The following is a 16,177-nucleotide window of genomic DNA, read 5'->3' on the forward strand; positions in this document are numbered from 1 at the left end:
GTCTCTAAATGCCCCTAATGTATCAAACTCTACCCCCATTCCAGGCAGCATATCCAATGCTCTCACCACACTGTGCAAAAGAAAACTACTTCTGACACCTCCCCTAAACTTTTCTCCATTCACCTTAAAAGGATGTCTTCTGCTTTTACCATTATAACCTGGGAAAATGCTAGCAGCCCACTCAGTCAATGCTCTCATATTCATATGCCTTTATCAAGTCACCTCTCATCCTCCTTCACTCCAAAGAGGAAAGCCCCATCTCGGTCAACCTTTCCTCACAAGACATGTTCTCTAATCCAGGCAGCATCTTGGTAAATCTCCTTTGCATCTTCTCTAAAGTTTCCACATTCTTCCTATAATGTGGTGAAAGGAATTGAACGCAATACTCCAGGTGTGGTCTTATCGGAGTTTTACAGAGCTGTAACATTACCTTGTGGCTCATGAACTCAATTTCCTGACTAGTGAAGGCCAACAAATCATATACTTTAACTCCTCCAACTTGCGCAGAAACTTTAAGGGATCTATAGACTTAAACCCCAAGAACCCTCTGCTCCTCCACAGTAATCCTGTATTCTGCCTTCAAAATTAACCTTACAAAGTGAACACTTCACACTCTACCAGACAAAACTCCATCTTCTACTTCTCAGCCCAGGTCTTGTATTTAATCAGTTCATACCAGGTTGTAACCTATAATAGCCTCCTACTCTCTCCACAACACCTCCAATCTTCACTTCACCTGCAAACTTATGAATCCACCCTTCCACTTCCACATTCATGTATAAAAATCAAAGAACAGGGATCCCTGCGAAACACCACTAGTTATCAACGTTCAGACAGAATGTAGTCCATAATCACTGATATCATGACCTTATACATCGAATTTTTTCTGCTTAACAAATCAGGTATCATGTTATATGAAATTAATTAGCTTAATCAGTTTATTACTTTCATGGATTTATATACATCATTTTAATTGGTTCTTTGGAATGAAATATAAAGAAAACAATTTCTGCGGATTCAATGTTGAATATATTTCACTGTCGTCTATTTAAGTAGTGAAGAAAGGTATCTGAAATTCATTACTGGATATTCTAGTGAGTAAATGATACAACAAATGAAGGTCACCTCATATTCTTAAGTTAAGTCAGGAATTTTGAAAATTTCAGGAATGTGGATCATAACAATCCAGGACTCAGTAAATTTAAGAGGTTCCATAGTTACTTGTGTATGAGGTCATGTGAAACATATCATGTGAACCTTAAACTCTTGAGTGTTATCACAAAGCACAGCATCCTGTAAGAGTATAGAGAGTATAATACACCACCCAAAACACTAAAAAATCTTTCCCTGTTTTTATAGTTGGATCCAGTTAAGGAAGCTGTTTTGAGTTAAACATACATTAATGCCATCTGTAAATTTCAGAAACAAAACGTCATCCCACAATTGTTTTGAAAAACTGTTTAATGCATGATTTTCATCACTTTATCTGGATTTGTAATCTTGAAGCACAGGTTTATTGTACTGAACAATTCTACAGCCCATTTTGTTTAAGCTGGATAACATAATTGTCCCCAGAACTATTTTTTCATCTTACACCTCCAGTTGGTCCACCTCCAATAACAGCCTATAGATATACAAGACATTTTGAACTGCTGAGTATAATCAACTCCCCCCCACCCAAGACATTTTATATGCCAAATGGTCTTTGCTGATAATGTATTTTTAAAAATTGGCATGGACTCTAAACTACTTCAGCTCTTTAAACCTTGAGAAACTAATACATACTGGGTGCTCTTTCATGAAATGCATGAAGATTTACTGGTGGTACAAGTAAGATGCTGGCCAAATGCTGTGCCAGCCATTATTTCAAGAATGTTTGAGGATATCACTATGATGTCTTTAATACAAAAGAAAAGCCCTTAAGGCCATAAAAACATAGGAGCAAATTAGGCCATTTGGCTCATCAAGTCTGCTCCACCATTCTATCATGGTTGATTTATTATCCCTCTCAGTCCTATTCTCCTGCCTTCACCCTGTAATCTTGATGCTCTGGCTATCAATCTCCCCTTTAAATACACTAAATGACTTGGCATCCAGAGCTGCAGGTGGCAATGAATTATACTATCCTCTGGCTAAAGAAATACCTTCACATCTCTGTTCTAAGTGGACATCCTTCTATTCTGAGGCTTGCCCTCTGGTCCTAGATTCGCCCACTACAGGGAACATCCTCTCCACATCCACACCATCTACGTCTTTAAATATAAAAGTTAAAGGCAGGGGTAAGAGCAAGAATAGATGTAAACCAATGAAGGAGATTGCTAAAAAAGCATTATTAACATTTTTAAAGAAGTGCTTTCTGAAATTTTATGGTGGTAGAAAGTATTTTTTGAAACTGCTGACATTCCAAGGGTTAATACAATGAAGAGTCTGAATATGGTGATGTGAACACAAATACCGTTATGGGATGCAAAACAAAGTCTTTCCATCCCATATATGGTCCAACTTTTCCACATGTCATTCTATGTCAAATTCCAGTGACCATCTTCCAAAATACTCTGGAAATGCACAATTTAATTTTCCATGAGTAAACTTAAAATGTATACATTATGTTAAAATTCTCAGACAGGGGACTTGTCATAACAATTTCAGGCATTTCTACTATTTCCATAGCAAAGCTAGTGGATTTCCTTCCATTTCCGAACTACAGGAATGAAGAGAAAATGAAGATTAGCATGACTTGAATTCTGTCAGACCATAAGATATAGGAGCCAGAATCAGGCCATTTGGCCCATCGCATCTGCTCCGCCATTTCATTATGGCTGATCCATTTCCCTCTCAGCTATAATCTCCTGCCTTCTCCTTGTATCTCTTCATACCATACCATGAAGAATCAAGAATCTATTAACCTTGTCTAAATATACCCAATAACCTGGCCTTCACAGCCACCTGTGGCAACAAAATCCACAGATTCACCACCCTCTGGCTAAAGAAATTTCTCCTCATCTCTGTTCTAAACAGATGTCCTCTATTATGAAGCTGTGTCCTCTGGTTTTAAAACTACCCCATAATAGCAAACATCCTCTCTATTGAGGCCTTTCAACATTTCATATGTTTCGATGAGATCTCTCCTCATTTTTCTCAGTTCCACTGAGGCTCAGAGCTGTCAAACGCTCCTCACCTAAGGAGCCTTTCAATTTGATATTATTTTCATGAACCTCCATTGAACCCTCTCCAGTTTCAGCACATCCTTTCTTAGATAAGGGGCCCAAAACTGCTCACAATACTCCAATTGAGGCATCTCTGGTGCCTTATAAAACCTCAATATTACATTTTTGCTTTTATATTCTAGTCCTCTCGAAATGAATGCTAACATTGCATTTGCCTTCCTCAACACTGACTCAACCTGCAAATTAAACTTTAGGGAATCTTGCACAAGAACTCCCAAGCTCCTTTGCACCTCTGGTTTTTGAATTTTCTCTCCATTTAGAAAATAGTCTACCCTTTTATTTCTTCTACCTAAGTGCATGACCATACCCGACACTGTATCCCATCTGCCACTTTTTTGACCATTCTCCTAATCTGTCTGAGACTTTTGTAGTCTCTCTGCTTCCTCTACACCACTTACCCCTCCACCTATCTTCATCTTGTCTGCAAACTTGGCCATAAAGCCATCAATTCCATCATCCAAATCACTGACAAATAACATTAGGATCCATCCAAGCCTATAGCTGCCACTATGTTCCCAAGAAATAGAGAACCAACCAGCTTCAGTCAATTCTTCCCATGAACAGTATGTAATACAAATTTTACACTGAATACAGTGAAGTAATCACTAAAAATCAATTGATAAAATACTTTCCTAAGAAAGCAGACATAAACAGATTAGACAGAAACATAATAGTGTATGGATGCCATTTTTTATGGAATCAGCCACAGCAATTAGGATCTTTGCAGCAAAATATTATGTAAGGAAGTTCCTCATATTTAAAAAATTATGGATAAAGTTATTGCTCAACTACTAAAATGCAAAAGAGGTAAACTCTCGATATTTTTATTGAACACTTAGTAGGTATGGCACACACTGAATAGTAACGCCCTATGGAGTAGAGGTCCAAGGTTCCCAGAAGGTGGCAGCACATGTAGATATGGTGGTGAAGAAGGCACAAGAGACATTAACCAGGGCACATTTAAGTAGAGACTCGTGAGACTGCAGATGCCAGAATCTGCAGCAACAATCCTGCTGAAGGAGCCAGTGGAGTTAAGCTACATTTGTGGGTTAATGGTATGGAAACGGTCGGGGGGAGAGGGAGGAATTGTTAAAATTTCTGGTCAAAATCCTGCAAAGAATTTAACTGCACTGAGGTTATGAGATAACTTCATAAAATATTGAATGTACTGCATGCAGTTCTGGTCTGCACAGAAGGCACGTTTGCATTCGACAGGGTGCAGAGGGGATTCACTAGGATGTTACCTAGAGCAGGAATTTCAATTATGAGGAAAATCAGGATCAGTTGGATTTAATTTTCTTGAGCAGAAGAGGCTGTTATGAGGATCACTGACAGGGGAGGGAGTGAGAAATTTCACCATAGCAAAGCTGCCTGTAAGTACAGGCAAATGGTAGGAGATTTAGAGGGGATTTGAAGAAGAACTTTTTTTTTATATAGAGGGTAATTGGATTTTGTAAAGCACAACCCGGGGTTTAAGTGGAGGCAATAATTCTCACCATGTTTATGAGTTAGTATGGAGGCTAGGGAGCAAGTGCTGGAAGATGAGATGCTTAGATGAATATGTTATGCTTGGAATGGAATCAATGGAGCCCATTTCTGTGTCATGGGAATCTAAAGGTAAAATAAGAAGGGAGGAAAGCTAAGCTGGAAATGGGAAATAACTGTTCAGGTGAATGGGTTATTTAGAGCAGGGGTCCCCAACCTTGTTTGCACCGCAGACTGGTTTAATATTAACAATATTCTTGTGGACCGGCTGACCGGTGGGGGGGGTTCAAGTTCAACAGTGTGTGACAGGGTATGAGGAAAGGTGCAGCTGACTCCTATCGTTTCATATTGCCAAATCATATCATTTCCCCGTGGCCCGGTAGCACATGCTTTGCGGCCCGGTACCGGTCCGCAGCCCAATGGTTGCAGACCACTGATTTAGAGAGACAAAGAGAAAGAGAAAGAGAAAACAATAATGTAGAGCAATAACTGAGGTAACAACTAGTGGCACAATGCCCCTTTAGCTGGCACAACTGTTGGATTTTGGCCCCTGGTACTGTTAGGGGTACACACATTTTGTGTTATCATGTGTGCTTTCTCTAGTGTTTCAAAGCAGGAGCATGCATCGGCCCATCGAGCCTGCCCCACCATTCAATAAGATCATGGCTGATCTGTCCGTAAACTCAGCTCCATCTACCTGCCTTTTCCCCATAACCCTTAATTCCCTTACTATGTTAATATCTATCTAACTGTATCTTAAATATATTTAGTGAAGAAGCCTCAACTGCTTCCCTGGGCAAAGAATTCCACAGATTCACCACTTTCTGGGAAAAACAGTTTCTCCTCATCTCCATCCTAAATCTTCTCCTCTGAATCTTGAGGCAACACCCTTACGAGCTCTTTTAGGCTTTTCCGATACCTTAGAACTCATCTTGCTAACGGCTGCTCACAGGCAACGTGTTTAAGCAATTGCCGGCTGGAATGCAGTTCCGAATCCAGGGGAGAGCGGCTGCTCGGGGCGCGCGCTGCCTTTTATTGCGTGCTGATTTTCCTCGCGCGCTGCTTTTTCTCGTAACAGTGAAAACACCTTCTGAAAGTGAAAACAGGGTACTAATGTAGGTCTTTCGTAACAGTGAGGTTTTGTAAAGCGAACACTCAAAAAGCGGGGGACATCTGTATATCCTTCCTCAAGTATGGAGACCAGAACTGCACACAGTACTCCAGGTGTAGCCTCACCAGTACCCTGTATAGTTGCAGCATGAATTCCCTGCTCTTGAATTCAATTCCTCCAGCAATGAAGGCCAACATTCCGTTTGCCTTCTTAACCTGTTGTACCTGCAAGCCAACTTTTTGCGATTCAATGCACAAGCACTCCCAAGTCCCTTTGCACAACAGCATACTGCAATCTTTCACCATTTAAATAATAATCTGCTCTTCTATCAATCCTTCCAAAGTGCATAATCTCGCATTTACCAACATTGTATTCCATCTACCAGAACTCGGCCCACTCACTTAACCTACAGCGGCATGCAAAAGTTTGGGCACCCCTGGTCAAAATTTCTGTTACTGTGAATAGCTAAGCAAGTAAAAGATGAACTGATTTCCAAAAGGCATAAAGTTAAAGATGACACATTTCTTTAATACCTTAAGCAAGAAAACTTTTTATTTCCATCTTTTACAGTTTCAAAATAACAAAAAAAGAAAAGGGCCCGAAGCAAAAGTTTGGGCACCCCGCATGGCAGTACTTAGTAACACCCCCTTTGGCAAGTGTCACAGCTTGTAAACGCTTTCTGTAGCCAGCTAAGAGTCTTTTAGTTCTTGTTTGGGGAATCTTTTCCCATTCTTCCTTGCAAAAGGCTTCTAGTTCTGTGAGATTCTTGGGCTGTCTTGCATGCACTGCCCTTTTGAGATCTATCCACAGATTCTCGATGGTGTTTAGGTTGGGGGACTATGAGGGCCATGGCAAAACCTTCAGCTTGTGCCTCCTGAGGTAGTCCATCGTGGATTTTGAGGTGTGTTTGGGATCATTATCCTGGTGTAGAAGCCATCCTCTTTTCATCTTCGGCTCTTTTACTTTCGGTGTGATGTTTGCTTCCAGAGTTTGCTGGTATTTAATTGAACTCATTCTTCCCTCTACCAGTAAATGTTCCCCGTGCCACTGGCTGCAACACAAGCCCACAGCATGATCGATCCACCCTTGTGCTTAAAGTTGGAGAGGTGTTTTTTTCATGAAATTCTGCAGCCAGTGGCACGGGGAACATTTACTGGTAGAGGGAAGAATGAATTCAATTAACATGACCTGCCCTTTCTGAATCCATGCTGCGTCTGTCTAATGGAACCACTCCTTCCTAAATGTTTTGCTATTTCTTCCTTAATGACAGCTTCAAGCATTTTTCTGACTACAGATGTTAAGCTAACTGGCCTACAGTTGCCCGTCTTTTGCCTACATCCTTTTTTAAAAAGTGGCATGACATTTGCTGTCTTCCAATCCGCTGGGACCTGCCCAGAGTCTAGAGAATTTTGGTAAGTGATTACCAGCGTGTCTACTATAACCTCTGCCAATTCCCTCAGCACCCTGGGATGCATCCCATCAGGCCCTCTAGTTTGCTCATCACTATCTCTTCAGTGACAGTGCTTTTTCAGTAGAGGGAGTAAGTGAGGGAATTTAGTTTCCCTGAACCATTCATTCTGTGCAAAACTGATAAAGATGGGCCAAATGGCTCCCTACAACAAATATGAAGTGCAAGAGCATATCAAGAAGGTACCGAGACTGTAAGTAGAGGATTGCACCAGCAAATAGATTCAGAATCAGAGAAAAAGGAAAAGTAAAGTTAAAGGCAATGTATCTGAATGCAGATAGTACAGAACCCTAGGCACTTATGCATAGCTGGAGTGCCTCAAGACTTTTGCACAGTACTGTATTTATAAATCTGGAGTGCAGAACGAGTTTGTAAATCCTGCAGAAGCAAAGGATATTGGGAATGGCAAGGGTGGAATGCTGTGGGTGGGGTGTGTGACAGATGGCAGAGAAGGAGTGCCAGAGGTTGGGGGGGTGGGAAGGTTGTGGAGCAGGTGCGGACACACCCAGCCCTGAGACATCAAGCAAGATCATTTGATTCCAAACAATTGCTTTATTGACCACTGCAGAATGTCTCTCTGGTGCTTTCCATTCCCTCCCCTCCCACAATCAGTCCACAATAGAGACCCATATCAGAATCATGCTTATCATTACTTACATATACTGCCTTTTGCACAGTACTGTACAGGTGACCCCGCTTTTCGAACGTTCACTTTACGAAACCTCACTGTTATGAAAGACCTTCATTAGTTCCCTGTTTTCGCTAACAGAAGGTGCTTTCACTGTTAAGAAGAAAGGCAGCACGCGAAAAAAATCAGCGCGTGCCCCAAGCAACCACTCTCCTCTGGATTCGGAACAGCATTCTCGCCAGCATTGCTTAAACACGTGCCTGTGAGCAGCCGTTAGCAAGATGAGTTCTAAGGTATCGGAAAAGCCTAAAAGAGCTCGTAAGGGTGTTACACTTAGCGTAAAACTAGACATAATTAAGCATTTCGATCGTGGTGAATGAAGCAAGGACAAAGTGAGTTTGGCTTGTGCAAGTTGATGAAGATGATGTTGAAGAGATTTTGGCATCCCATGATCAAGAACTGATAGATGAAGAGATGATGCAATTGGAAGAGGAAAGGATAACAATTGAAATCGAATTCAGTAGCGAAAGTGAAGTCATCCAGGAACTGAACATGAAGCAACTACGTGAGATTTTCGCTGCAATGATAAAGTACGACTTTAATTTTGAAAGGGTACGTCGGTTTAGGGCATATTTGATGGTTTGCTTACAAAGAACTGGATGATAGAAAAATGCACAAGGCTCAGCAGTCAAGCAAGCCTTCCACATCAGCCACAGCAGACGACGAACCTTGACCTTCGACATCGAGGCAGGCAGACACAGGAGAAGATGACCTGCCTGCCCTGATCGACGATGAGATGTCACCCCAGTGTCCCACCACCCCAACCCCCAAGCCGCAGACAGATACAGATTCGCGGAGAATGTAGCGGTAGCTGGGTGGCACACAGCACATCTTTAAGAAGAAAGCCGAAATAAACATCCTAATTAATTAGGTGCAGCCCAGCACGTAAATGTTGGCCCAGATCAGAGGTGATTGCCGATTGCGTCTGCCTCTGATCTGGGTCGATAATTACATGCCGAGTGGCACCTAATTAATTAGCTTGCTTATTTCGGCTTTTTTCTTAAAGATGTGCTGTGTGCCTCCCGGCTACCGCTGCACCCCTGCATGCTTTGTGGATCGGTATCAGTCGGTGGCCCGGAGGGTGGGGGCCACTGCACCACCCAAACTCTGACGACTCAGTCTAACACACTATCATCAGTGTGCTCGGCAAGCTGTCTCCCTGATTCTGGTAAGTGATACTACACTGTACATACATTATTTCTACTTTATATAAGCTGTGTATTTTTATGTGTTATTTGGTATGATTTGGCAGCTTCATAGCTTAAAGGTTACTGGAGAGAGTGTTTTTGCCAATAGTGCTTGCGTGAGATTTTCGCTACGGAGAACAGTGCCGGCAGTGATTGTGGAAAAGTATTTCTACTTTATATAGGCTGTGTATTTATCATATCATTCCTGCTTTTACTATATGTTACTGTTATTTTAGGTTTTATGTGTTATTTGGCATGATTTGGTAGGTTATTTTTGAGTCTGCGAATGCTCACAAAATTTCCCAATATAAATAAATGGTAATTGCTACTCCACTTTACGACATTCTGGCTTACAAACCGTTTCATAGGAACGCTCTACCTTCGGATGGCGGGGGAAACCTGTACTTGTAAAAAGGTAGATGAATTGACACTGCATTTAGAAATATAACCTGACAGTAATGTGATTAAAGGTGACTAAGGAACTGAATTTTCAAAGTTATTTGATATTTTGGAAGTTTATATAGAAAGGAAAGGAACTGAATACAGCAGTAATATGCAGGGTTCCTAACAATAACTTGAGAATATATAACTGAAAACAGATATTGGTAATGAGCAAGATAACAGAGTTTAAAGAGCACCTAGGTTTCAACAGGTTAGGTAAACCTTGAGGAGAACCATGTTATGACATATAAAACAGTTACATTGGGGATATATTTTCACCATAAACTTAGTTTAACATTATAATCATGAAATATACCGAGTCAATTCTATCTGACCATTGTGTTACCACATAGATAGCACACCGACAAGAGTACATTTGATTCTAAATTAGTGCTTTGCGATGTATATGCTGTGATGTAAATGGCTTGGTTCTGCCAATTCCTTTCGTCCCGAGACCTATTTGCACAGATATGATTTAGAACATTTTTAGGGATCCCTTGGTTTTATGGCTGCCATTTCTTCCCCCATGTAACCATTATTCCAAATCTACTTTACATGCATTAATAAAATGAAAGATGGGCAAATTATGTAGTGTTGTAGTTTTGAGAACTGAAAATTTCACCCATAACCAGGAATTCCATACAGGATTGAATGGGCTTTAGAATTCTGTATGCTAGAAAAGTGCTCCAACAAAATGACAGCTGCATCTTACATACAGAACAGGACTTTACAGCACATACAGGCCCTTCAGCCCATTATGTTATGCCAACCTTTTAACCCAGGGGTCCCCACCCTTTTTGCGCCGTGGACCAGTTTAATATTGACAATATTCTTGCGGACCGGCCAACCGGTGGGGGGGGGGGGTGGGGGGTGTTCAAGTTCAACAGTGCATGACAGGGAACGAGGAAAGGTGCAGCTGACTCATATCATTTCATATTGCCAAATCATATCATTTCCTCGCGGCCCGGTAGCACATGCTTTGCTACAAAACGGTGGTTGGAAACCACTGTTTTAACCTACTCTAAGAGCAATCTAACCTCTCCCTCCCAAATCACCCCCCATTTTACTTTCATCCAAGTGCTTACCTAAGAGTTTCTTAAATGCCCCTAATGTGTCTCCCTCTATCACCACTGTGGCAGCGCTTTCCATGCACCCAGCACTCTCTGTGTAAAGTATTTACCGTGAAGATTTTAATTTGATGTAAGATGAACATCTCCCATTTATTTGCTAAACTGCAACCTTAAAAGACAAAGCCTAAATTAACTTGTGTAAATTTACCTGGTGAGCCAGCCAATGATTCTGTTCTGCTGACAGCAAAAGTACGAGACAGAGACAAGGGAACTACGGTGGAAATGGAATAAAAGAGAAACGTCAGATTTTACATATATTGATTAGCGTAAGAGTGTCTAATAAATTGATTGCAAACAAATTGATGACCCTCAATTGGTCAGGGTTAACCACGGACTTTGTGTCCTAGCTGTCGAAGTCAATACGCAAACCAGGGCAGTATGATATAGAGAGCAAACTGTTGCCCATGTAGCAGGCTTCCCTCCCCCTCTACTCAGCTGCTGAATCCAAAGAAATGGCAGAGGTGTTGTAGGAGCTGCCAGTCAGCATTGAACTCAACATAGGATTGCCTTAGGGACTCCAACTCCAGATTTTTCCTTGGGTTTTACTCCCAAAGCCTTCCCCGTGAGTCATTATAGCTGCAAGGCAGTGGAGGTTTGAGATCTTCCTTCAATATAGTGCAGGAGTAAAATCTGTGGAGTTTCTATAAACCTAGTGCAAGATTTGAATGGCAAGATTTTAAACACAGGAGAATACCTTATTGGTATGATGCAGTTTCCTGGACATTGTGGAACTTTATGAAATGCTTCACAAAAAAAATTAATAAAAATCAAAGTTGTGGGAATTAACAAGAAAACTGAGCATGGATCAGAATTGAATTAGAGGAGGAAATCAATGGGTGCTGGTTAATGATGTTGTGCCAATGCTCAAGAGGGAAAAACTGATTGGCATCACTGTGTTTAATGTTGAAAGTACCTATCCACAATTTACATTAATTACTTGCTTTCTAAAGTCCTTAAAAACTGAATGGGTCTATGAAAGTGCTTCAAAATACAGAAGTCCAATGCATTTAGTCACAAATTATCATTGTCATATAAAGCTGAATTCAAATCCACAAAGAAACAAAAATGAAGACTTCACATTGGCTAATATTTAGACAAAGCCTTTCAATTTATCACATTTTTTAGGAACTACAACATTAGTTACTCATCTTCGTTTACTAATTTTAATTTTCAAATAATTTTGTACTTTATAAATGATCTGACCCTCTTTCAATTCTTCAGTTGATTAGTTTCAGTTATTATTCCTTTCCCAATCAGCCTATTTGACACCTTGGTCGACATTTTGACATCTGGCATCTTTCATTCTAATGAACATTAAATGGATGAAGTGTTTATCTATTTGAAACTGCTCAGACAGAATTCTCACCTCATAGGAAGAACTCCAGCAGAAATTTAGGACAAAGCTGAATTCTCAAAAGATTAAGATGTGCATCCTCTAAGTGTTTGGAAATCTCCGTCTGGTGGCAGCAGAGTGCAGCTGTATGAGTGATGTCTAACTCAGGAATGCACAACATACATACCAAATAGGTTGTTCACAAGATTATTAGAGTTCCTTTGCATCAACTGTGGGTCACAACCACAGCGAGCCATATGTGCTAAGGCAGCACCACAGATTTAGTTCGCAACTGCATTGCCAAGGAATGCACTGTTTCAGAATGCTAGGCATAAGCTGTCAAAAAGTGTGGCGTGTCCCAGGAACTAATTGGTCTATCTTCAGATAAACATGTACATACTTGTAGAATGGAAAAAAAAGTACTCCGTCGCCAAGTTTTGCCTAATCAATAATTTGGTACCCATTAGAACTAAGCATTGTGAGAGGATTATTTGCAATTAAACTCCAAGCTTCTGAATACTGATTAAATCCTAATAATTTGGACCCAAAACATCTTCCCATTATTTTATTTTATTTCATAGAAAACATTGATCCCTCTAAGTTCTATAGTTGTTCTACTAAGATTAGTACCTGGAGAGGATGTGAGAGCCATCATGCCATAGTAGGAGAAGGCGCCTGCTTCGAACTTCATTACTTCTTTCCCAGCTTCCACCTCCACTTTTCCCTGGCCACAAAGGAGCAATTGGCATTATTAAACTACATTCAATAAACAAAAGCCTATTTCCTCACATCATGAATATTCATTAAACTAAAATATACTGACTGATTAAATTCAACCAATCTAAGAAACCTTATTCCATAAACTTTATGATGCTGTAACAATACAACTGCATTTTCTACAAAGTTTTTTTCACCTCTATTAAGTAGAAGGGTTTGCTGAGGAATAATTTATAAATCTACACAAATTGCTGCAAAGTAACTGGAAGTTCAAAGTAAAGTAAGTTCATTATCAAAGTACATATACGTCACCATTACAACTCTGAGATTCATTTTCGTGCGGGCATACTCAATAAATCCATAGAATAATAACCATATCAATGAAACTTCCAAACCAACTTGGGGGTTCAACCAGTATGCAAAAGACAACAAAATGTGCAAATACAAAAAGAAAGAAGTAATAATAATAAATAAGCAACAAATATTGAGAACATGAGATGAAGAGTCCTTGAAAGTGAGTCCATAGGTTGTGTGAACATTTCAATGATGGGACATGAGCAAAGTTACCCCCTTTGGTTGAACAGCATAATGGTTGAAGGGTAGTAACTGTTTCTGAACCTCGTGATGCAAGTCCTGAGGCTCCTGTACCTCCTTCCTGGTGGCATCAACAAGAAGAGAGCATGTACTGGGTACAGGAGGTCCTTGATGATGGATGCTGCTTTCCTGTGATAACGCTCTGCGTAGACGTGCTCAATGGTGGGGAGGGCTTTATCCGTGATGGACTCGGCTGTATCCACTAATTGTTATAGGATTTTCTGTTCAAGGGCATTGGCGGTTTCATACCAGGCCATAATACAGCCAGTCACTATACTCTCCACTACAAATTTATAAAAGTCTGTCAGAGTTTTAGATGTCATACCAAATCTTTGCAAACTCCTAAGGAAGTAAAGGTTCTGCCATCCAGACAAGGTTTATGAGATGAGTCCAGGAATGAAAGGGTATATAGAGCCTTTGAATGTTCTAAGTCTATACTCGTGGAGTTTAGAAGAATGAGGGGAGAATCTCATTCAATACCAAATATTGAAAGGCCTAGACAGATATGGAGAACATGTTTTCAATAGTGGGAGAGTCTAGGACCAGAGGGCACAGCCTCACATTACAAGGACGTCCCTCTAGAACAGAGATGAGGAGGAGAAATCTAAATTTATGGGGAGCAGGCAGGGGAAGTGGGGTTGAGAGGGAAAATTAATCAGCCATGGAGCACACTCAGTAGGCCAAGTTGCCTGATTCTGCTCTTACATTCACATTTCATCGCATTCCTTGGCATATATAGACATTGGTCCCAACAATAAAATTGCAAGATTCAATCTAAGAGCTCTGCTCATCTCAATGTAACAATGTCTTGCAGAAACAAGGAAAATATGCATTAAAAATACGGTCTTCCAACAGTAACCTCCAATACTTGTACATCTGTGTCTTTTTTATATTTTTTATAAGCGAGAGAGACTTTTGCACAGTACTGTACAGTCAAATGTGATCATCTCAATCTATATAAAAGCTATTCTACATATAATTCCTTTAGAATTCCTCTCAAGTTAACCCTACTAACCTGCAAAACTAGAATAAAATAGTCTACAGGTTTGTTCCGATGGAAGAGATAATGTTCCGGGGCTTTTTTGTTTCTCTCATCAAATTTCATTTCCTGAATGACATTAGGATGCTTGAGCAGCCTCAGCAAGATCTTCTCTGACATCTGCGTTGGACTGAATGGCTCCACTTCTGAAATAATTAACAGAAAACATATTACAGTGTAATTTCAAGCTTTCTATTGCAATGAATAATCATTAGATAAATTGGTCTAAATTAGCCACCATGTACCGATGTCATAATATTTCACTGAGGAAAAAGAAAGATGTTCTGCAGCAGTTAAATAAATAGAAGTTCCAACAAAAATACCTTTTTTTTTACAACTTACTTATTTAAGAACTTGCACAGGAGTGGAAAATGGAAGTCATCCAACTATTAACAGCATTCTCTCAATGTGGTTAACATAAAAGAGAAGCCAAAGGCTTCAATAGGCAGACTAACAAAAGCAGCTTTGCCAAAGGATTGGTTGACAGTCTGCAGAGAGGTTCTGGATTAGATGGAAGGCACAATTCAGGAGCTTTGCATTAGTGATTGCCAAGGAAAAAGACTTGGCTAAAGCTTTTATAAATGAGTATGTTTATATATGGGAAGAGATAAAAACTGACAAGTATGATCTACTGGAAAGTATCACCTCATCCATATGAGGCTTATCCAGGGGTTGTTGAGGGAATTAAGGGGAGAATTTGCACTACTGCTTTCACAATTTATGAATCCTCTTTCAACACAGCAATGGCACCAAAGACAGTAAGACTACAAATGCCAAATTCATTTTCAAAGGAAGAGGAGAAGATAAACCTCCAAGTACAGTCCCCAAGTTTAATGCCAGTAATGAACAGGGCTTTAAAAACAATGAAGAAAAACATTGTCATTGCATGACAAGCATAACCTGAGTGAAGGGAACCAGTAAATATCTGCTAAATATAAATCACATCTGACTAACTTGACTACATTTTCTGCGAAGAGATCTGAAGTCAGTTTAAACCACAAGACATAAGGTCATAAGACACAGGAGCAGAATTAGGTCACTCAGCACCGAGTCTACTCTGCATTCCACCATGGCTGATTTATTATCGATCTCAACGCCATTCTCCTGACTTTTCCCTCTAACATTTGACGCCATGACTAACCAAGAACTTATCAACCTCTGCTTTAACTATACTCAATGACTTGGCTTCCACAGCCATCTGAATTCCACATTCATCACCCTCTGGTGAAAGAAATTCCTCTTCATCTCTGTTCTCAATAGACGTCCCTCTATTCTGAGGCTGTGTCCTCTGATCTTAGGCTCATCCACTATAGGAAACATCCTCGCCATATCCACTCTGTCTAGGCCTTTCAATATTCAGTAAGTTTCAGTGATATTACCCTCATTCTTCTAAACTCCAGTGGCCACAGGCCTAGAGCTATCAATCACTCATGTGTTAACCCTTTCAATCCTGGAATCAGTCTGAGCACATCTTTTCGTAAATATGGAGCCGAAAACCGCACAATACTCCAAGTGCGGTCTGACCAATACCATATAAAACCTCAGCATCACATCCTTGCTCTTATGTATATTCTAGTCCTCTCAAAATTAATGCTAACATTGTATTTCCCTTCCTTACCACAGACTCAACCTATAAATTAATCTTTAGGGGATCCTGCACAAGGACTCCCAAGTCCCTTTGTACTTCTGATTTTTGAATTCTCTCCCTGTTCAGAAAATAGTCTACCCCTATATTCCTTCTACCAAAATGTATGACC

At 40.3% G+C, this 16,177-nt stretch overlaps 1 protein-coding gene across 1 annotated transcript in view; it reads right to left on the reverse strand.

Moving 5' to 3' along the window:
- Window positions 1-16,177, reverse strand: part of LOC134358796 (metal transporter CNNM2-like) — a 158,155-nt gene that overhangs the window by 16,867 nt on the left and 125,111 nt on the right. The window contains exons 4-6 of the mRNA XM_063071294.1: window positions 14,397-14,566; window positions 12,701-12,794; window positions 10,886-10,948 (exon numbers count right to left, since the gene is read on the reverse strand). Coding sequence (XP_062927364.1) covers window positions 10,886-10,948; window positions 12,701-12,794; window positions 14,397-14,566 — 327 coding nt within the window. The remainder of the gene's footprint in view (window positions 1-10,885; window positions 10,949-12,700; window positions 12,795-14,396; window positions 14,567-16,177) is intronic.

Source organism: Mobula hypostoma, chromosome 19 (assembly GCF_963921235.1).
Source record: "Mobula hypostoma chromosome 19, sMobHyp1.1, whole genome shotgun sequence".
Classification (NCBI taxonomy): domain Eukaryota; kingdom Metazoa; phylum Chordata; class Chondrichthyes; order Myliobatiformes; family Myliobatidae; genus Mobula; species Mobula hypostoma.